The 21,339-nt window shown below is 42.0% G+C and overlaps 2 protein-coding genes across 6 annotated transcripts in view; one reads left to right on the top strand and one right to left on the bottom strand.

Annotated features, from left to right (window-relative positions):
• LOC143300642 (RNA-binding protein 39-like) overlaps positions 1-17,939 on the top strand; it is a 39,741-nt gene extending 21,802 nt beyond the window's left edge. For all 5 annotated transcript variants that reach the window (XM_076614456.1, XM_076614455.1, XM_076614457.1 and 2 more), the window contains 6 exons: positions 1,495-1,797; positions 3,828-3,893; positions 5,563-5,770; positions 6,814-7,024; positions 12,771-12,955; positions 15,177-17,939. In XM_076614456.1, the coding sequence (XP_076470571.1) occupies positions 1,495-1,797; positions 3,828-3,893; positions 5,563-5,770; positions 6,814-7,024; positions 12,771-12,955; positions 15,177-15,331 (1,128 nt within the window). In that variant the 3' untranslated portion in view covers positions 15,332-17,939. The remainder of the gene's footprint in view (positions 1-1,494; positions 1,798-3,827; positions 3,894-5,562; positions 5,771-6,813; positions 7,025-12,770; positions 12,956-15,176) is intronic.
• Positions 17,940-20,017: 2,078 nt separating this feature from the next.
• LOC143300229 (putative tubulin polyglutamylase TTLL9) overlaps positions 20,018-21,339 on the bottom strand; it is a 30,301-nt gene continuing 28,979 nt past the window's right edge. The window contains exon 14 of the mRNA XM_076613806.1: positions 20,018-21,339. This exon is cut by the window's right edge and continues 416 nt beyond it. The gene's annotated coding sequence lies outside the window, so the exon portion shown is untranslated.

Raw genomic sequence — 21,339 nt, 5'->3', positions numbered from 1 at the left:
TTCGTGCTTGAAAGGGGAGCCAGTGAAGGGAAGTGAGTAGGGGAGTGATGTGTTGATGTTTCTTAGCGTTGAGAGTGAGTCGTGCTGCAAAGTTTTGAACTTTTTGAAGTTTGTGAATACAGTGTTTGGGGCAGCCAGCAAGAAGAGCATTTTCATAATCTAATCTAGATAGAACAAAAGAACAGACCAAAGTCTTAGTGTTTTCTGTGGTTAGATATTGCTGAATGGAACTGATTTGTCGGAATGCTGCATATGCTGACCTACAAATGTGGTTGATGTGTGTGTCAAGTGTTGTGTCATCAGAAAGCATGTAACCTAAATTGCATGCAGATGCTGAGAAAGGTATGTCTTAGGTCGCTACCAAGATAAATGAAAGCTTAGGCAAGTCCGAAAATGAAGGCTTTGAGTGAATGAGAAGTGCCTCTGTCTTATTATTATTTAGTTTGAGTTTGTGATCTGTCATCCATGATCTGACATCTGTGATGCATGACGGCAAAGTCTATATGGTTTGAACTATTTCTGAAGGGTGACATGTTCAGTAAAGCTGTGTGTCATCTGCGAAAGATTGATTGGAAACAAAGTGACATTGGATGAGTGTATGAAGAGGTTTGGTGTACATGATGAAGAGTAAAGGACCTAAGGCAGAACCCTGTGGAACTCCGAACAAAACAGGTGCTGGTTGCGATGAGTGATTATTGATATGATACTTACAGGACCAAATCCCTAGGGTGTTTGAATTCTTTAGAACAAAATCCCTAGGATGTCTGAATACTGCAGAACAAAATTCCTAGGGTGTGTGGTTACCACAGGACAAAGTCCCTAGGGTGTTTGAATACTGGAGGACCAAATCCCTAGGGTGTGTTGATACTGCAGGACCAAATTCCCAGGGTGTTTGGATACTGCACACAGTGAAACACAGTGAACAGCTGGGTGAAGACACACATAGCAAATCTTTCTTTATGTTCATGTAAAACAGCCAGAGTTTTCATTCTGCACTCAGCAAATCTGTCTTTCTTTTCATGTTCATTTTGCACTCAGCAAATCTGTCTTTCTCTTCATGTGAGACAGGCAATGTGTTCACACTGCACACAATGTTGGACACAGTCAGCAACAGCTAGTTTTGACCTATGGTGCTTGCACACTGGTCTTGTGTATGAATCTTGATTGCTGTTACCAGTATATCTTTGGTGGAAATTTTATAATTGATGATGAAATGCTGATAAGGATATGACATGAACAACAAGCCATTGGATATCCTTGTCAAATCAGATCTAACAACCAGAACTGAATTCGAGTTGAGAAGTCAATCCGTTGTCACACTGTCCTCTTCGCTATAGTCAATGCATGTGTCACACTGCATCCTTCACTATAGTTAGTGTATGTGTCACACTGCCTCCTTCACTATAGTCAGTGTATGTGTCGGCTGTATGTGTCATTGTATGTGTCAGTGTATGTGTCACTGTATCTGTCATTGCTCCCTTCACTGTGTCCCAGGTGACAGACGTGCGGATGATCACGGACAGCAAGACGCGTCGCTCCAAGGGCATTGCCTACATTGAGTTCAAGGACATAGAGTCAGTGCCCCTGGCCATGGCTCTGTCTGGCCAGAAGCTGCTGGGGGTTCCCATTCTGGTGCAGGCCACACAGTCAGAGAGGAACCGTATGGCTATGGCCTCCAGCATGATGGCCGCCAACAGCAAGGCCGTGCAGAGCGGGCCCATGAGGCTCTATGTGGGGTCTCTGCACTACAACATCACTGAGGACATGCTGAAGGGCATCTTTGAGCCCTTTGGCAAGGTGAGTGTCAGACATGTTGAAGGGAATCTTTGAGGGTTGGACATATAGAAGGGAGTGTCTTTGAGGGGACATGTTGAAGGGAATCTATGACTGTATTAGGGAACATGTTGAAGGGAATCTTTGAGGGAACATGTTGAAGGGAATCTTTGAGGATTGGACATGTAGAAGGGAGAATCTTTGAGGGGACATGTTAAAGGGAAAGGGAGTCTTTGTGAAGTGACATGTTGAAGGGAATCTTTATGGGACATGTTGAAGGGAATCTTTGATGGTACATGTTGAAGGGAATCTTTGAGGGGACATGTTGAAGGGAATCTTTGTGAGGGGACATGTTGAAGGGAATCTTTGATGGGACATGTTGAAGGGAATCTTTGAGGGTTGGACATGTTGAAATGAATCTTTGAGGGGATATGATGAAGGGAATCTTTGATGGGACATGTTGAAGGGAATCTTTGAGGGTTGGACATGTTGAAATGAATCTTTGAGGGGATATGATGAAGGGAATCTTTGAGGGAACATGTTGAAGGGAATCTTTAAGGTGACATGCTGAAGGGAATCTTTGAGGGTTGGACATGTTGAAAGGAATCTTTGAGGGTTGGACATGTTGAAAGGAATCTTTGAGGGGACATGTTGAAAGGAATCTTTGAGGGTTGGACATGTTGAAGGGAATCTTTGAGGTGACATGTTGAAGGGAATCTTTGAGGTAGTATGTTGAAGGGAATCTTTGAGGTGACATGTTGAAGGGAATCTGTGTGGGGACATGTTGAAGGGAATCTTTTGAGGTGGCATGTTGAAGGGAATCTTTGTGGGGACATGTTGAAGGGAATCTTTGTGGGGACATGTTGAAGGGAATCTTTGAAGGGACATGTTGAAGGGAATCTTTGAGGGTTGGACATGTTGAAATGAATCTTTGAGGTGACATGTTGAAGGGAATCTTTGTGAGGTGACATGTTGAAGGGAATCTTTGAGATGACATGTTGAAGGGAATCTTTGAGGGGACATGTTGAAGGGAATCTTTGAGGTGACATGTTGAAGGGAATCTTTGAGGTGACATGTTGAAGGGAATCTTTGAGCCTTTTGGTAAGGCATGGGTCCTGGGTCTGTAGCCATGATGACTGGAGGATGTCATACACATTGTCTCATGCTACTGACAAGAGTAGAAGCAAAAGGAAGTCAGTGTTTGTGTGAGGGTTTGAAATAGGGCATTCTTTATACCTACCTTAGTAACAACAATAGAAAGTGATTTTCTGTGGAAGGGGTAAAACTTCATGGTTCTTTGAAAAAGCATGAAGTGTCCATGTTGGAAACCCTGGGTTTGGTTGAGTGGGGTTGGGTGGAAAGGAAAAGAATACTTAGTTGATTCTTTTCTTTTTCTTTTTAAATACAGAATGAGGATGATTCTACATTTCTTTTGTAAGGTGGAATTTATAATATAAAAAAGGACTATAGTTGTGCATGATATGTTCTTAAGATACATTCATGCCAGGTGGTGCATTTTTGTTGGCCTGACCAAAAAGTAAAGAACTGTTCTAATGTTCCTTAACACATATAAATGGGAATGATTTACACAAAAGTTACTATACAGTACATCATCCTAGAAATTAATTGTGCATCCTCCAGCTGGTTAATCACCCCATGCAGTATCTCAGGCCCCAGCTGAGTCCAATGTACACATCAGCATGACAAAAGGTGGGAGCAGGATGCATGCACCCACATGAATGAGATTCCATGGCATCTGTGCAAGCATAAAACAGTACAATATGAAATTGATTTCTCTGAAGTGACTTCAGACAAGGACACTGACATGTTTCAGAACGGCCCTGAGATTTGTCCCCAGGGTTCGAAGTGATCCTCACATGTTTGTAAGTTGTAACGGTTTCATCATTATTTTGTGTCACAGAGCATTGAAAGAGAGGGCTGTATGTGTGTGAAGATAAAAAGCGTGCATTAATGATTGATAGTGTTGCATCTGTGTTGATGCATTTCCCTGGATTGATCAGCAGGTGGTCACAAAGCATATCTGTGGGTTGCAGGTGGATGACGTGAAGTTGATGCGTGATCATGAAACGGGTCGCTCTCATGGATACGGGTTCCTGACAGTAAGTTTTCTTCTTTGTGGTGAGGGGAATAGTAAGCGTCCTGTGATGGCTGCACAGACATCCTGGCACCTAGCAAACCAATACACACATTCACAGTATCCTGGCACCTAGCAAACCAACAGACATTCACAGTATCCAGACACCTAGCAAACCAATACACACATTCACAGTATCCTGGCACTTCGCAAACCAACAGACAGTCACAGTATCCTGGCACCTAGCAAACCAACAGACATTCACAGTATCCAGGCACCTAGCAAACCAACAGACATTCACAGTATCCAGGCACCTAGAAAACCAACAGACATTCACAGTATCCTGGCACCTAGCAACCCATCAGACATTCACAGTATCCAGGCACCTAGCAAACCAACAGACATTCACAGTATCCTGGCACCTAGCAAACCAGTTGACATTCACAGTATCCAGACACCTAGCAAACCAGTTGACATTCACAGTATCCAGGCACCTAGCAAACCAATTGACATTCACAGTATCCACACACCTAGCAAACCAATTGACATTCACAGTATCCAGGCACCTAGCAAACCAATTGACATTCACAGTATCCACGCACCTAGCAAACCAACAGACATTCACAGTATCCTGGCACCTAGCAAACCAGTTGACATTCACAGTATCCAGACACCTAGCAAACCAGTTGACATTCACAGTATCCAGGCACCTAGCAAACCAATTGACATTCACAGTATCCACACACCTAGCAAACCAATTGACATTCACAGTATCCAGGCACCTAGCAAACCAATTGACATTCACAGTATCCACGCACCTAGCAAACCAACAGACATTCACAGTATCCTGGCACCTAGCAAACCAATTGACATTCACAGTATCCACACACCTAGCAAACCAATTGACATTCACAGTATCCAGGCACCTAGCAAACCAATTGACATTCACAGTATCCACGCACCTAGCAAACCAACAGACATTCACAGTATCCAGGCACCTAGCAAACCAATTGACATTCACAGTATCCAGGCACTTAGCAAACCAACAGACATTCACAGTATCCTGGCACCTAGCAAACCAATTGACATTCACAGTATCCACACACCTAGCAAACCAATTGACATTTCACAGTATCCACACACCTAGCAAACCAATTGACATTCACAGTATCCACGCAACTAGCAAACCAGTTGACATTCACAGTATCCAGTCACACCTAGCAAACCAATTGACATTCACATTAACCTTGCACCTAGCAGACCAGCAGACATTCACAGTATCCAGACACCTAGAAAACCAACAGACAGTCACACCTAGCAAATCAATTGACAGTCACATTAACTTTGCACCTAGCAAACCAACAGACATTCACAGGATCCAGACACCTAGCAAACCAACAGACATTCACAGGATCCAGACACCTAGCAAACCAACAGACATTCACAGGATCCAGGCACCTAGCAAACCAACAGACGGTCACAGTATCCAGGCACCTAGCAAACCAACAGATACTTTCACAGTATCCAGGCACCTAGCAAACCAACAGATACTTTCACAGTATCACTTTCTCTGCACCTTGCCTGTTCCCCCTACCCACTTTCCCCAGAAAATGTCATCACATGCATACATATGTGCAAGCCCTTGCTAACACACACAGGTGTGACAGCCCAAATGATTTGTGTGTGTTCACCAGTTCCGCAATCCGGACGATGCCAAGAAAGCGATGGAGCAGCTGAACGGCTTTGAGCTGGCGGGGCGCCCCATGAAGGTGGGCAACGTGACAGAGCGCACTGGAGGGGAGGGGGGTCCATTCTCCAACCTGGACACCGATGAAATGGACAGAGCAGGAATTGGCCTGGGGGCCACCGGGCGTCTGCAGCTCATGGCCAAACTGGCTGAAGGTCAGTTGTGTAGTCATGTTGGCAGGGGTGTAGAGTTAGTTCATCTGCTAATGTGTTGCCCTCAGTGTTTTGTTTTGTTTGATGATAATGCATTAGTATGGTAATGTGCATTTCTTGTATTCAGTCTGACAGACACATGAATATAAACCTAACCCTCCCTCCACCCACCCCACACTCTCCATATGCATATGCGTTTGGGCAATCTTGTGAAGATAATGTGGAATGTTAGAGATTCAGGGCAAAAGTGTTCCATTAGGTTTGGTTTTAGTTGGAAAAAGTTGAAAAATATATTACTTTGATTTGAGTCCCACTGAACATGATATTTGAATGTATGTGTAGATGTACAGGTGCATATGTGTGATATATATATATATATATATATATATATATATATAATGATGTGCATGAGTATTGATGTAGATATAGAGGCAAATATTATTGTATGTAATATTTTCAGACCAGTTAAATATCTGTTTTCAGTCTCTTGAATCTGAGGACATTTTAGTTTCCTAATATTCAGATGACCTGAAATGCTTTATGCTGATTGGTTGTTTTATCATTTGTATGATGAATTTGTTTTCCATTGTTTTTCTGTCGTCATGTCATTACCATTTCTTTCCCTTTTCACTTGTCTTGTCATATGTTAAAATGAATAGCAAAAGCGTTTTACAGAAAGAAGAAGAAAACCTAACAGTTTTAGGATAGTAATGTCAGGGCTGTGAAAAAGGTGGTTTGACAGCTGTCCAAGATGACATTGACACAGAATGGAGAAGTTGTCACTACATTAACAGAATGTTGACCACTTGATTTGTTATTTGGCATGTACATTGATTGGTTATTTGGCATGTACAGTTGATACTGATATTTTGCATGTAGTATGTGTTGTGTTGTTTCTATGATCATTTTGCCCCTCCTTTGTCCTTCCCTTTTGCCTCCTGTCCACCTTCACCCCCTCCCTCACTCCCCTCAAAAAAAAAAAGAAGACATTTGTGTGTAGATGAAGTGGTGTTGATAGGGGAATGATGTGGTGGTGTTTGTGACAGGGACGGGCTTTAAGATTCCCCAGTATGCTGCCAACGCCCTGTCGCAGGCCAGCAACAACAACCCTGCCGCTGTGGTACCCCCCACGGCCACGCCTCCCTTCCCCCCACTCCCTTCCGCTGCTGCTGGGACCGTTGGTGCCTCCTCTGGTGTGGGTGCCCCGCCCATCGCCACGCAGTGCTTCATGCTGTCCAACATGTTTGATCTCAGCTCGTGAGTCACCCCTCATTTCTCTGCCTTTTTGCCGCTCGCCGCACCCTCACAAAGTGGATCACATACTGTAGTGTTTTTTTATGTTTTTTTTTTTTCAAAACAGGTTAATGAATGTTACTTGATGTATTGTTCTTTTATTGTATATCTCTTGTTTCCATGGTAAGCTGTGTATTGTTATATTTTATTGGAATGCATTTGACTTACTTTGGTGGTTTGTGACTCACTTGTGTAAACAAAGTGAGTCTGTGTAATAACCCGGTGTTTCGGTTGTCAGTGTGTCCATGTGTGTGTGTGTGTGTGTGTGTGTGTGTGTGTGTGTGAGTGAGTGAGTATCCGTGGTAAACTTTTAACAAATTCATTTTCTCTGGAAACCCTTTGTCAATACCAAATTTGAAATAATCATAATGAAAAAAATCTTTGCTCTCATACCAGTGATAGGTTACATGTCTTCCAGATAAAGCTGCGTTTCCAGATCATGAACAGTTTATTTCATTGAGGCTCTGATCCAGAATTTTTTTTTTTTATTATGGGTTTTTTTATTTTGGGTTTAAAAATGTCATGACATTGTTTTTCTTGTTTGCAACGAAAAGGAAAAAACCCAACAAATTCTGGACAGAACACATATAATGAACTGCATAATCGATGTGTTTATTGCATATGAATAGTTTAAAGTGGATACTGGATAAACCAATTTGAGCGTAAAAAAATTGAATTGACGACATCTTTAAGGCAGAGCTTACTCAATTTTGGTAGGCCTAGCGTACGCTGCTCGGTGCAGATTTGGAGAAAACAGCAGTATGTTGCGGTGTGCCTATAGCAGTGGCAATGTCTCCTTTACTGCAAACGTAATTAGAATAATTAAATAATTGAGATAAATCAAAATAACATGATTTGAATAGTGTTATTACCTCAATTGGAGTAGTCACTTTATTGTGCTAAAAAAACATGTTTAAATGTCCGGATAATTGTGATCAAATGTGTTTTGGCCCTTTGGTAAATCATCTTGCTTCTGCACATAACTGCTGTGGTTGAATCCCACTCTACACCTTTCTTTTCAGCTTTATAATATTTCATACAGAACACATTTTTGTTATTCTCTCTCTTTATCTCTCTCTTGCGTGCATAAACTGGTGCGTATGTGCGCATGTGTGTGACTGGGTTATATTCCGTATATTCTGTGTTTTGTGTTTAACTTTTGTTGTTGTTGTTGTTACTGTCTACAGTGTCCATACTGATTTTTTTTTCTCTTTTTCTTCTTTTGTGCGTATGTGTGTGTGTTTGCGAGTGAGTGAGGGCATGGTGCAAAGAAGCTTTCAGCTTGTCCAGTTTACCCTCAATAAAACATTTGTTCATGTTGTTCATGTTCTTCATGTTCATGTTTTCCCTCTCTCTCCTCTCTCTCTCTTTCTCTTGTGATTCCTGTATTGGATAAAGTCTATATCACAAGTGAGTCTAGAAGGCCTTGCCTCTCTTGTTCTTTTGTTGTTGTGATAGACATCTCTTTGGTTTCAGAATTTTGTTAAAAGCATTTATGGAATTAGAATGTTGGAAGCCACAAGGATCATTCTCAAGAGTCATGCAAATCAGCTGAAAAAAAAGAAGTTAAGAGTTCTGTGTATGTGTTTACATTTTCTCTTGACATTGTTCTTGTCTTTGAAGATCAACAGAGAGTGTTCCACTAGTTACGGATGAAGCAGTAGATCTCTGTTACTGGCATCTTGGCTCTAAATGTCCAGCAACTTGACCTGAAGAGCTAAAGTAGATAGGTATTTACTGTTCAGTTAACACAATGTCTGTCCAGTACTGCTGGCAGGCTGCTGATTGATAAAATGGTTACAGTCCAGTTTAGCACAGTGTCGGTAGAGTTGTCACTGTTTACGCTCTGGTCCAAACAAGGTTGGGAGGAATGACAGTGGAGGCCACCAAGGTCAGAAAACAAGGGGGGATAGGAGAAAGCCCAGGAGGAGACAGCAGAAAGTTCCATTTTCCCTGTTCAAAGCAGCGCCTGGCTGTTGAAGTGATGTTACAACCTGTTTACAAGACAGGACCAACAATTGTTCACGACTCTGTGTGTAACATTCTCTTGAATTTATATATGCATTCTTGCTTCAGAGTTTTCTTTTTCTGGTATTACTTTGACATGGCTTATTTTATTGGTGGTGTATGAAATCAGTCTATTTATCTCCATTGTCTTCCTTGGACACTTTCAGGCTCGATGACTAAGAAGCCAGGCGAAAAGGTGGCTGAAGACTCATTGTGGAGTTACATTCGAAAACTGTTGTGTGCCAAAATGAGTCAGTCTGTCTTTCTCTCCTCCTCTCCTGTATCTGTCTCTAGCCTTGAGGTGTTTTGGTGTTGTGAAAAAAAATGAGTTTCAACATTTGTTTTCTGTATTTTTATGAACATGATGGTGGTGGTGATGAAAACTTCCTTTTCACTGCTCCTCACATCTGGAACAACCTTCCTCATCATATCTGTGCATCTGATTCTGTCTCTGCTTTTTGCTCGTCACTAAAAACTCATCTTTTTAAAACCTATGTATTAGCACTCTCAGCTTCCTTGTTCTCCTACACCATTCATGTCAGCTCACTTTGGATGCATGAAGAGTGGGAGAGGGAGAATGGGGGGGGAGGGGGGGGGGAGGGGTTTTGAGAAAGAGTGGTTATGAATGATTTTTGTAATTTGTGATATTTTTCTTTCACGTAAAGCGCCCTGAGCTCTTAGTGAGAAAGGGCGCTATATAAATGTACATTATTGTTATATTGGGGTCCAATTAGGTTTGGGGCTACTTGACAAGGCTATAATCTTATGATACATCTCCGTGTCAGCTAGGCTGAGAAATACAGACACCTACATTTTTTGTCAGGAAATTTGAGTAGCACAGATCCATCTGTGAAGTGGATGACCCCCGACTGTGGGGTTTGAGTCTCCTCTGAGCCCATAGTACACTCGGCCCTGGGTAGAAGCCGGCCACTGGCCAAAAGAACCCACCTCTGATGGGGCTCGAACCCATGTCTTTAGTCTGAGAAGCTTACCGCTTCACTATGGCAGCTGGTTGAATCTTTTTTTCTTTTTTTTTTCTTTTTTTGTTGTTGTTGTTGTCTTTTTTAGTTTTTTTTTTCTTCCCCCAGGTTGTCAGGGGGAGAAATTGGTCAAATAATTGGATACATGGAAATTGAACAAGGGATGGCTGTAGGAAAGTGTTGAACCTTGAAAAGAGGTGCACTAAGTATGGCTATGATTCCATTAGTGGGCTTTTTTAAATCTGAACAGCCTGTTTAGAGAAAAGTATAGCCTCTTCTCTCTGTCCTGGAACATTCTGAAGAAATCCATGAAAAAGGGGTCACTGAAATAAAATGGACATAACTCATTTGGTTTTTAACATACTTTGATCAAGTTTTTTTCAGTGTGTTGTGGATGACTGGTCTTCATGATTGCTGTAATGTATTACCTGTTATGATGTGTTATATGCAACTGTGGCAAATAAACGAACACCATGAAATTACCTGGTGAAAACATGGGCACTTGTTATTGTGTTGATATTAGTAGCATGAATGAAAAGAAAGTGTCGTAACAGTGTGAGCATATTAGTAAAGATAATGTGGTAAACTTCAGTGACATACAACACTTAACCACAACAGTTCATGTAAGTAACGACAGTGGTGTAAACTCCAGTGGCTTACAGATCTTAACACAACGGTCTGTTCATGTTAGTATAAGACAGTGGATAAAGACATTTGGGTGAACTTCAGTGACAATCAACACTTATCGCAACAGTCAGTGAACTCAAGTTAAAAACATTGGGGTGAACTTCAGTGACACCCAACACTTGCCACAACAGTCAGTGAATGTGAGTTAAAAACATTGGGGTGACCTTCCGTTACACTCAACACTTATCACAACAGTCAGTGAAAGTGGGTTAAAAACATTGGGGTGAACTTCAGTGAAATTCAGCACTTAATACAACATTCATTGAACGTAACTTAAGAACATTGGGGTGAACTCCATTGAAATTCAGCACTTACCACAACAGTCTAAAAAAATGCATGTTGAAAACATTGGGGCAGACGTCAGTGTCGACAATTCAGCACTTACCACACCAGTCTGTTGATGTTAGTCAGGACACTGGGGTAGACTTGAGTGACATTCAGCACTGACCTACCACACAGCACTGGTAGGACTGGTGTGTGCACAGGTAAGTTCAGGGTTGAAGACCATTTTTCAGTACTCCTTCCTGCTTGGCTTTGCAGCAGGTCTTCCCTGCTGTGCATCTGGTTGCCTGTCAGAGCAGACTGTCTGTATGTTCAGGTTTCTTTGACAAGCACTGTCATTTTGTGTGTGAGGTTTTGATTTGCACTTCCCGCCCACTCCCCATTTTCTATCTTTCTTTCTTTGTTATTTGGTGGGTGTTTGTGTGTGTGTGTGTGTGTGTGTGATGGACATGTTATACGATAATAATGATAATAATAGTTTATTGATTACAACAATCCATAAAACTTGTATGCTCCATAGCCATTGTTTGTTCTCATTATTAGCAGTGCTGACTTCATTGAAGGTCTAATGTCTTTATGTTTTTTCTCTAATCATATGTTGAATGTGGATTGTCTTCTATTAACTGAAGAAAAAAGAACCACCTTTGCAAGAGAGAAAAAAGGTCCTAACAGAAAAAAAAAGTATGTTTGTATAGTGCCCTTTCTGTCTAAGAGCTCAGGGTGCTGTACATGAAAGAAAAAAGTGTTTTGAGAGGTAAGAGATATGAGTTGTGTGCTGTTGTGTACAGGTACTTTTTGAGAGGAAGAGAGTGGTGTGTTGGTATGCACAAGTAGAAACATGAATTGAGGGGTAACAGAGTTGTTTGTTAGTGTCTGCACGGAGAAACATGTGAACTGGGAGCAGATCTGTGTGGGATATGTCTTGAGGGGTAACAGAGTAATGTGTTAGTGTCTTCAGGGAGAACCATGTGAACTGGGACCAGGAGATTATCTTGGACACCATGGCTTGAGGGGTAACAATGTTAAAAAAAAAAAAAAAAAAAAAAAAGGGTGGGGGGGGGGGGGGGGTATCAATGTTGTATGTTGGTGTCTACAGGGAGAATCATGTGAACTTGGACCAGGAGATTATCTTGGACACCACAGCTTGAGGGGTAACAATGTTGAAAAAAAAAAGGGGTGGGGGGGGGGTTAACAATGTTGCCTGTTGATGTCTACAGTGAGAAACATGCGAATTGAGACCTGGAGATGTCTTGGACATGTCTTGAGGGGTAACAGAGTTGCATGTTGGCGTCTGCAGGGAGAAATATGCGAACTGGGACCAGAAGACTGTCTCGGATATGTCTTGAGGGGAAACAGAGTTGTGTGTTGGTGTATGCAGGGAGAACTGGTAACAGAAGATTGTGTTAGATATGTCTTGAGGGGTAACAGAGTTGTGTCTTGGTGTATGCAGGGAGAACCAGGAGAACTGGCACCAGAAGATTGTGCTAGACATGTCTTGAGGGGTAACAGAGTTGTGTCTTGGTGTATGCAGGGAGAACCGGCACCAGAAGATTGTGCTAGACATGTCTTGAGGTGTAACAGAGTTGTGTCTTGGTGTATGCCGGGAGAACTGGCACCAGAAGATTGTGCTAGACATGTCTTGAGGGGTAACAGAGTTGTGTGTTGGTGTCTTCAGGGAGAAACATGAGAATTGAGACCTGGAGATTGTGTGATATGTCTTGAGGGGTAACAGAGTTAAGTGTTGGTGTCTGCAGGGAGAACCGGGCGAACTGGGACCAGGAGGTCCGTGACGATGTGATCGAGGAGTGCAACAAGCATGGGGGGGTGCTGCACATCTTCGTGGACAAGAGCACACCTCAAGGCAACGTGTATGTCAAGTGTCCCACCATATCTGCTGCCATCGCCTCAGTCAACTCCCTCCATGGCCGATACTTTGGAGGTAAGGGTCCTGCTGTTGGGTGGGTGGCAACTGTTGGTTTTTTTTGTCTGCTCTGTTTGTGGGTGGGGGAGAGGCTGTGGTGGTGGTTGGGGGGCAAGGGGGGGGGTAATCTGTGTGTGGGTGTTTGCACGGGTGGGTGTATGTGTGTGGCCATGTTTTTGTATATGTGTGTATGCATGTGTGTGTGCATGGTTTTGTGTCATACTTTTTGCCATGATATACCTGCTTATCAAAACTGACCTGCATGTCAGTGAGGGCAAATGCAACTAGATTGTTCACAAAGTAATGGCTACGTCTATATACCTATGAGTGCCAGTGTAGAAAATAATGGTAAATGTTGATGATTTGGAATGAGGATCACTGGTGACTGTGTGTTTGCGGTGTGATATATGTGTGTGTGTTTCAGATTGTGTGACAAAAGCAGGTGGTGTGATATATGTGTGTGTGTTTCAGACCGTGTGATAACAGCAGGTGGTGTGACGTTTGTGTGTGTTTCAGGTCATGTGATAACAGCAGGTGGTGTGACGTGTGTGTGTGTGTTTCAGGTTGTACGATAACAGCAGGTAATGTGATATGTGTGTTTCGGTCATGTGATAACAGCAGGTGGTGTGACGTGTGTTTCAGGTCATATGATAACAGCAGGTGGTGTGATGTGTGTGTTTCAGGTGGTGTGATAACAGTAGGTGGTGTGACATGTGTATATGTGTTTCAGGTCATGTGATAATAGACGGTTGTGTGATGTGTGTGTTTCAGGTCGTTTGATGACAGCAGGTGATGTGACGTGTGTGTATATGTGTTTACGGCCATGTGATAACAGCAGGTGATGTGATATATGTGTGTGTTTCAGGCCATGTGATAACAACAGGTTGTGTGACGTGTGTGTGTGTTTCAGATCGTGTGATAACAGCAGGTGGTTTGTGTGTGTGTGTGTGTTTCAGGTGGTGTGATAACAGCAGGTGGTGTGATGTGTGTGTTTCAGATCATTTGATAACAGCAGGTGGTGTGATGTGTGTGTTTCAGATCATTTGATAACAGCAGGTGGTGTGATGTGTGTGTTTCAGATCATTTGATAACAGCAGGTGATGTGATGTGTGTGCTTCAGGTCGTTTAATAACAGCAGGTGGTGTGACGTGTGTGTATATGTGTTTCAGGCCATGTGATAACAGCAGGTGATGTGGAATATGTGTGTGTGTGTTTCAGGTCGTTTGATAACAGCAGGTGGTGTGACGTGTATGTGTGTGTGTTTCAGGCCATGTGATAACAACAGGTGGTGTGTGTGTGTTTCAGGCCGTGTGATAACAACATATAGTGTGTGTGTGTTTCAGGCCATGTGATAACAACAGATGGTGTGTGTGTGTGTGTGTGTTTCAGGCCGTGTGATAAGAACAGATGGTGTGTGTGTGTGTGTTTCAGGCCGTGTGATAACAACAGATGGTGTGTGTGTGTGTGTGTTTCAGGTAGTGTGATAACAACAGATGGTGTGTGTGTGTTTCAGGCAGTGTGATAACAACAGGTGGTGTGTATATGTTTCAGGCCGTGTGGTAACAACAGGTGGTATGTGTGTTTCAGGCCGTGTGATAACAACAGATGGTTTGTGTGTGTTTCAGGCCGTGTGATAACAACAGGTGGTGTGTGTGTTTCAGGCCATGTGATAACAACAGGTGGTGTGTGTTTCAGGCTGTGTGATAACAGCAGGTGGTGTGTGTGTTTCAGGCAGTGTGATAACAACAGGTGGTTTGTGTGTGTTTCAGGCCATGTGGTAACAACAGGTGGTGTGTGTATTTCAGGCCGTGTGGTAACAACAGGTGGTGTGTGTGTGTTTCAGGCAGTGTGATAAGAACAGGTGGTGTGTGTGTTTCAGGCCGTGTGATAACAGCAGGTGGTGTGTGTGTTTCAGGCCGTGTGATAACAATAGGTGGTGTGTGTGTTTCAGGCAGTGTGATAACAGCAGGTGGTGTGTGTGTTTCAGGCCGTGTGATAACAACAGGTGGTGTGTGTGTTTCAGGCAGTGTGATAACAACAGGTGGTGTGTGTGTTTCAGGCCGTGTGATAACAACAGGTGGTGTGTGTGTTTCAGGCCGTGTGATAACAACAGGTGGTGTGTGTGTTTCAGGCCATGTGATAACAACAGGTGGTGTGTGTGTTTCAGGCCGTGTGATAAGAACAGGTGGTGTGTGTGTTTCAGGCAGTGTGATAACAACAGGTGGTTTGTGTGTTTCAGGCCGTGTGATAACAGCAGCCTACGTGCCCCTGCCCAACTACTCCTCCCTGTTTGTGGACTCTGTACGGGCCAGCCAGCCCCTCATGCCCTCCTCCCAGGCCCTCAGCTCTGGCTTCAGTGCTGGGCTGATGTCTATACCACCCTCCCTCAGATGAGATTGGCGACACTCTCCCCACCCCCCACCCCCAACCCCCAGCCCCTCACCCACACCCCTCCTCTTCCCCCCACCCTGGTCACATTCAGTTGAACTCTCTCTCCCTTCTCGTGTTTGTCACCACCTCCACTGGCAGTAGTAGATTGGCACCTGGTAGCATTTCTGTCCTGAAAATGTCCGGCTAATTGACTATGGGCATGAGGGTGATGACACCCACAAGGTGCACTGTGCATACTGTCTGTAGATTCAGAATAATGATCTGGAGTGACAATGACTTTTCATGTTTCTGGAAAGGAGGGTGTAGTGCCAGATGAGGAGGGAAGTCAGGATTGAAGTCTGTCTTGTCAAAAGACAAGCACCTTAGAGAAGAGGCAGTTTCCCAACATCTCACATTGTGTAGAGTTTTGAGTGATCTTCCAGAAACAGTTATGTTCTTTGCGCATAACTGTCAGTTTTAAACATGCAGTTGCTCAGATTTTCTAGCCTGTAGACATGGCAGTTCTTCCTTCACTTTCCCCATCCCTGGCAAAGAAACCAAAGGTGAAAAGATGCATGAGAACTTTCCATTCCATCATTGGAGATGTTAAAGGGGTGTGGTTAGTCACACAAAAAACTGACCAGGACCTGGTCTCAGGAGATGTTTTTCATGCTGCCAGTGTTAACAGAATGGTGTGGAGCAGTACCTGAACTAGCTGTGTGCAGGGAGTAGTGTCCCCTGAACCAGCTGTGTGCAGGGAGTAGTGTTCCCTGAACCAGTTTCATGCAGGGAGTAGTGTCCCCTTAACCAGTTTCATGCAGGGAGTAGTGTCCCCTGAACCAGGTCCCCTGAACCAGCTGTGTGCAGGGAGTAGTGTCCCCAGAACCAGTTTCATGCAGGGAGTAGTGTCCCCTTAACCAGGTCCCCTGAACCAGCTGTGTGCAGGGAGTAGTGTCCCCTGAACCAGCTGTGTGCAGGGAGTAGTGTTCCCTCAACCAACTGAGTGCAGAGAGTAATGTCACTTGGTTAGTGGGCCACTTTACTAGCAACATGTTCCAGCTGCCAGTGATCCAAGTGATTGAAGAAGGGAACAGCCCTTGTCAGGACAGACCCTTAAAAACAGACAGTGATCCCGCAAGCAGGTTGAGAGAGAAACTGAATATTGACAAGGAGGGAAACAAGTTGCAGAAATGCTGTTTGGTTTGTGTTCGTATTGGTGATGATAATTTTTTTTTTTTTTTTCATAACACAATATGTGGCTGGCAGCAACATAGTAAGATGCACAACTCGTTCCAAATGTGTGTGTGTGTGCGTGTGTGTTTAGCATTGCGTGTAGGAATGTGTGCATTGTGAGTGTCAGTAACCAGGTACTGGTGTATACATCAGATGTACATCTCAGATTATGTAAAGATCTTTTATCTTGTGATTGCATTGTTCTTTGTCAGTGACTGTGACACATGCATATCTTCAACTGAAAGTCCAGTTGGAATGACAAGAGCATTGTCTTAGATTTACAGAAGTACATGTCCTAACCTGATGTTTTTCACTTTGTTTTTAGTAACCAAATGTTTTATTATAGCTGGGTTTTTTCTTGGACCTTGATATTTTGTACCACATTGGCAAGGGGAAAAAAAGAAGATTTCTTTACTGACTATGTTTTACATTGTATTCAGTGTGGAATTTGATGAGAATTGTTTGGTCACTAGATTGTTTTTTGTCTGTGTATGGTGTCTCGGGGCGGTCATGTGCCATTAACACTGAAGAGGCATTGTGGAAAACGATGAGGAGATGCCCATTTCATGACTGGATGTGTGCATGTGCATATGCAAGTCTGGTGTAGGGTCTGGGTTGACACCAGGAGTTTAGAAATGGACTTTTCACTTGGCGATGTTAGACGATGACAGAGGGGAAAAACAAAGAGCAAAAGAAAAACACCTGTTTTGGAGGGGATGCATGTGTTGGTGATGTGCATGTGTATGTGTTTTCCAATGTTAGAAATGTTGAATCTGAGTATTATGCCTGTTTTCGTCCATCTTAGATCTTCGTGTTATTGACAGAAGGATATTTTTTTTTAAGTTCTATATTTGAGGTGTCATGAGATGCACAGAATCACTGAGAATGTATACCATGTTACACAACTTTGATTCCAAAAAGGAAAGCAAAGAAAGTAATACGAAGAAGTTAAACTGGAGAAATCCTTAGTAAAGCACTGCCATTATTTTTGCTTCTTGAACCCTCAAAGTATGGTGGAACTGTTCAACCACCTACTATTTCTACAAAGACACTAGCTGTTGATAGTTTAGGAGATGGAGTGTTTTAGAACAAAATTTAGAAACTTCTTTAGGAGCTTTCAGTAAGAATGAGCTACGAATGAAATACACAAAAATGAAAAACATTTTTTCTTTTCTTTTTTTCTTTTTTTTATGTTATGAAGACTGTGTCATTTTAGCATGATGAAAAACTAGTGTAGGTGAGAATCACTGACTTTTTTTTCTCAGTCATTCTGTGTGAAATGTTCATTTTTCACGTTTTGGTTGGTACGGTTTTAGAAATGATTATGTTAAGTTATTCTCTGAATGCATAAAACTGCTCACCTGTTCATTTGAAAAAATTAAATTGCATTTCTATCATCTATCTGTGGATGTGTTGTTTCATGGGTATGCATGAGATTCTCCATTAGTCTGTCTCTGAAGGGGCGTATGGAAATAGTACATATGTAGATAACTCCAAAACATGCTTACCTTCTTTCTGTATTGTTTATTGAGAATACGTTGCTGCATTGAATCATTTCTGGTGGTACAATGAATCAAGAATATGGAGCTTTCTGAAGTGATATGTAAATAAGGGCTCACAACTGGTGTGTGACTGGGAGGTAGTTTGGTGTGGAAATAGAACGTTCATGACAGTTTACTTTTTTTTTTTTTTTTTTTTTTTTAATTCATCCTTGAAAAAATAGCAGAAGGTAACTTGTGTAGAAAATAAAAGATTAGCTGATGGTTTGTTGGCAGTTGTTGAATCTGTATTTTTCATAATCCTGCCAACTCTGGCTGCTGCGTGCACAAGTGTTTATTTTCCCAGATTTGCTTGCTGTTCAGGGTTTTTCCCCTCACACTTTGTTGTAATGCAATGAGTTTTTTATAACCATATAGATAAATATATGCATATACAGATCAGTGGTGAGTTGAAAGTGTAAATATTGCAAAGAATGCACACCACTGCCTTTGTAGCAGGAGTACTTCATAATCAAATGGGTGCGTCATATCCAAGCTGTTGAAAAGCTGCGTGATGCAAACTGTCGGAAGCAGTGACTGTGCACACTGCCTTGGGCTGTCTGTGGGCCATGGAAGGATGTAAAAATAGTGAGTCATTAGAGATTTGTGAAAGAATTTTTTTTGGAATGAGAGAAGAAAAAAAAGAAGACTGGTACAAGTTTTTGTCTGGTCGTCTTTAACTCTCCCTCTGGCTCTCTCATCTCACACCCCATCTCACCCTCTTTGGTCAGCTTCAGATCTGCTCTGTTGCTGTATACCCAGATTCAAACACTCCAGCTGGCTGCCACTTTTCTCCATCTCTGGACCCTGCACTTGGAATGAACTTCCTCCTTCATTTCGTGAGGTCTCTGCACTCACCTCATTGAAGTCTGCCCTTAAAACCTACCTCTTTCCAAAGTAGCCCCCATCTCCCAGCCCCTCCTTTGTCTCTACCTTGTGTCCATTTTCCTCAGTTTTGTAAATACTTTTTTTGTGCAAAAAGAGTTATGCAAGCGTGTGAATGACTGGTGTGTGAGTGGTCTGATTTGTCTCTACACAAGGGTAGGTGCTATACAAATGCTAATTATTGATTATTATAATCTGTGTCTCACTGTTGTCTCTTCTTCAAGCTGTCAGCGACCTCCCCTTTCTCTCTCTCTCTGCGTCAGTTTTCTCTTTTTGCCCCTTTCTGTCTCTCTATCATTCTGTTCCTGTGTCTGTCTCTCTGTCTCCAATTTCTCTGTCTCTCTGCATGTCTGTCCCTCTGTGAACCACCTGTCATGAAGTGGACAGTGCCCAGGTGGATGCACAAAAACAGACGTCTTAACACCATGGCAGAAACCAGAATGTTAGTGATCTCAGATTTTGACATGTCACTGCGAAATTTTACTTCTACAGATATCATTTTCTACTTGGCAATGAAAGTGAGTATTGTAAAAGCAAGAGATGAATAAAGAGAGGCTGTGTATGTGTAAGAGAGAGGGAGAGTGAGCTCCACATTCCTCTCAGTTACTTGTTTTAATTAGCCAGCTGCACACAAGTAAATTTAAAAAAAGGATTCCAGTTTATCTGCAAATGTGGCATACATCATTTATCTTATTATTTTTTTCATATCATTCAGATATTTATTTTTTCTGTATTTTATTTCCTTTATTTATCTGTTTGTTTTATTTCGTTTTTTTAATTTACTATTCTATCAGTTCATTAATTTGATTACTTGTCTCTTTATTTACATATTTTATTTTACTTCGTATCACTTTAGTTTCCCTCAAGGCCTGACTAACCCTGTTGGGTCATGCGGCTGGTCAAGCACCTGTTTAGCAGATGTGGTATAACATATATGGATTTGTCAGAACGCAGTGACGCCTACTTGAATTGCTGAACTGAACTGAATACAGTGTGTGTGTGTACCATTTCTTTCACTCGTACACATATTAACACACCAGTATGTGTGTTAGTTTATTGCACATAACAATGCAATTTCATGAAGAACAAAACAGCTACAAATCAAAATAAACAGGCTTGGGCAACATCACATATGTTGTTCTATAAATGATATGGCAGTTAATATGTAATGAATTAAATTTATGACAAAGACTACAATACAGTCATCATGCATGTATATGATAGGTTCAAGACTGAAGACTTTGTCAAATGTGTGTCTGACAAAACATTATATCTCTTACAAAACACTGAATCTTTTAAAACGTGCCTTTGACAAGATACTGCAATTTTGAGGACACTGTGCCTTTTATATCTGACAAGACATTCTATCTTTGACAAGATATTTTATAACATTCTACATGTGATAATACATTATATATTTTACCCGAAAAAATCTGTTTGAAAAGACTTTTCATCTTTGAAAAGACCATGTCTTTTTGACAAGACATATATATATAACAAGACATATATTTTATAAAACATTCTGCTCGAAGAGACATTACTAGAAAAGTCATGACATCTTTGAGAGAATATTGAAATGGCATTATGAAATACCTCATATCTGTTCAGTTAGATATTTTTCAGTGACAAATACACATCTGACATGAATACACACATACTTACATACACATGTGCACACACATGCATATCTGTGTGTGTGTGTGTGAGTGCACATGCGTGCGCACACACACACACACACAGCTTACACTACCACATGTGACACAGAACATACATTCATGTACACACACACACACACACACACACTTGCGTTCCACATTCCATTTCGTGTCAAGATGGGCATTCTTCACTGTATCTACAGAGGGGCACAGACTGATTGTCAAACCTATCCAACTCCTCCCTCCTCCCGATATGGACAGACTTCTGTCCAATGTAGGATTCCACTTTCACAGTCAAAACTTACTTCCACTGTCATAATTATCCAAATACCTCACACAAAATGATCCAATCATTTCCACTGTCAAGGTTTTTCAGTTATTTCCACTGTCAAAATTACACAATTACTTCCACTGTCAAGATTATCCAAATAGTTCCACTGTCAAGATTTTTCAGTTATTTCCACTGTCAAAATTACACAATTACTTCCACTGTCAAGATTATCCAAATAGTTCCACTGTCAAGATTTTTCAGTTATTTCCACTGTCAAAATTATCCCATTACCTCCACTGTCAATATTATCCAAACACATCCTGGTTTTTCAGTTACTTCCACAGTCAAGATTACCCAGACACTTCCACTGTCAAAACTATCAAGTTACTTCCACAGTCAAGATTACCCAGACACTTCCACTGTCAAGATTTTTTAGTTACTTCCACTGTC

Source organism: Babylonia areolata, chromosome 26 (assembly GCF_041734735.1).
Source record: "Babylonia areolata isolate BAREFJ2019XMU chromosome 26, ASM4173473v1, whole genome shotgun sequence".
Lineage (NCBI taxonomy): Eukaryota > Metazoa > Mollusca > Gastropoda > Neogastropoda > Buccinidae > Babylonia > Babylonia areolata.
Note: the sequence above shows the minus strand (reverse complement) of the source record. Positions and strands in the feature narration are given on the sequence as shown.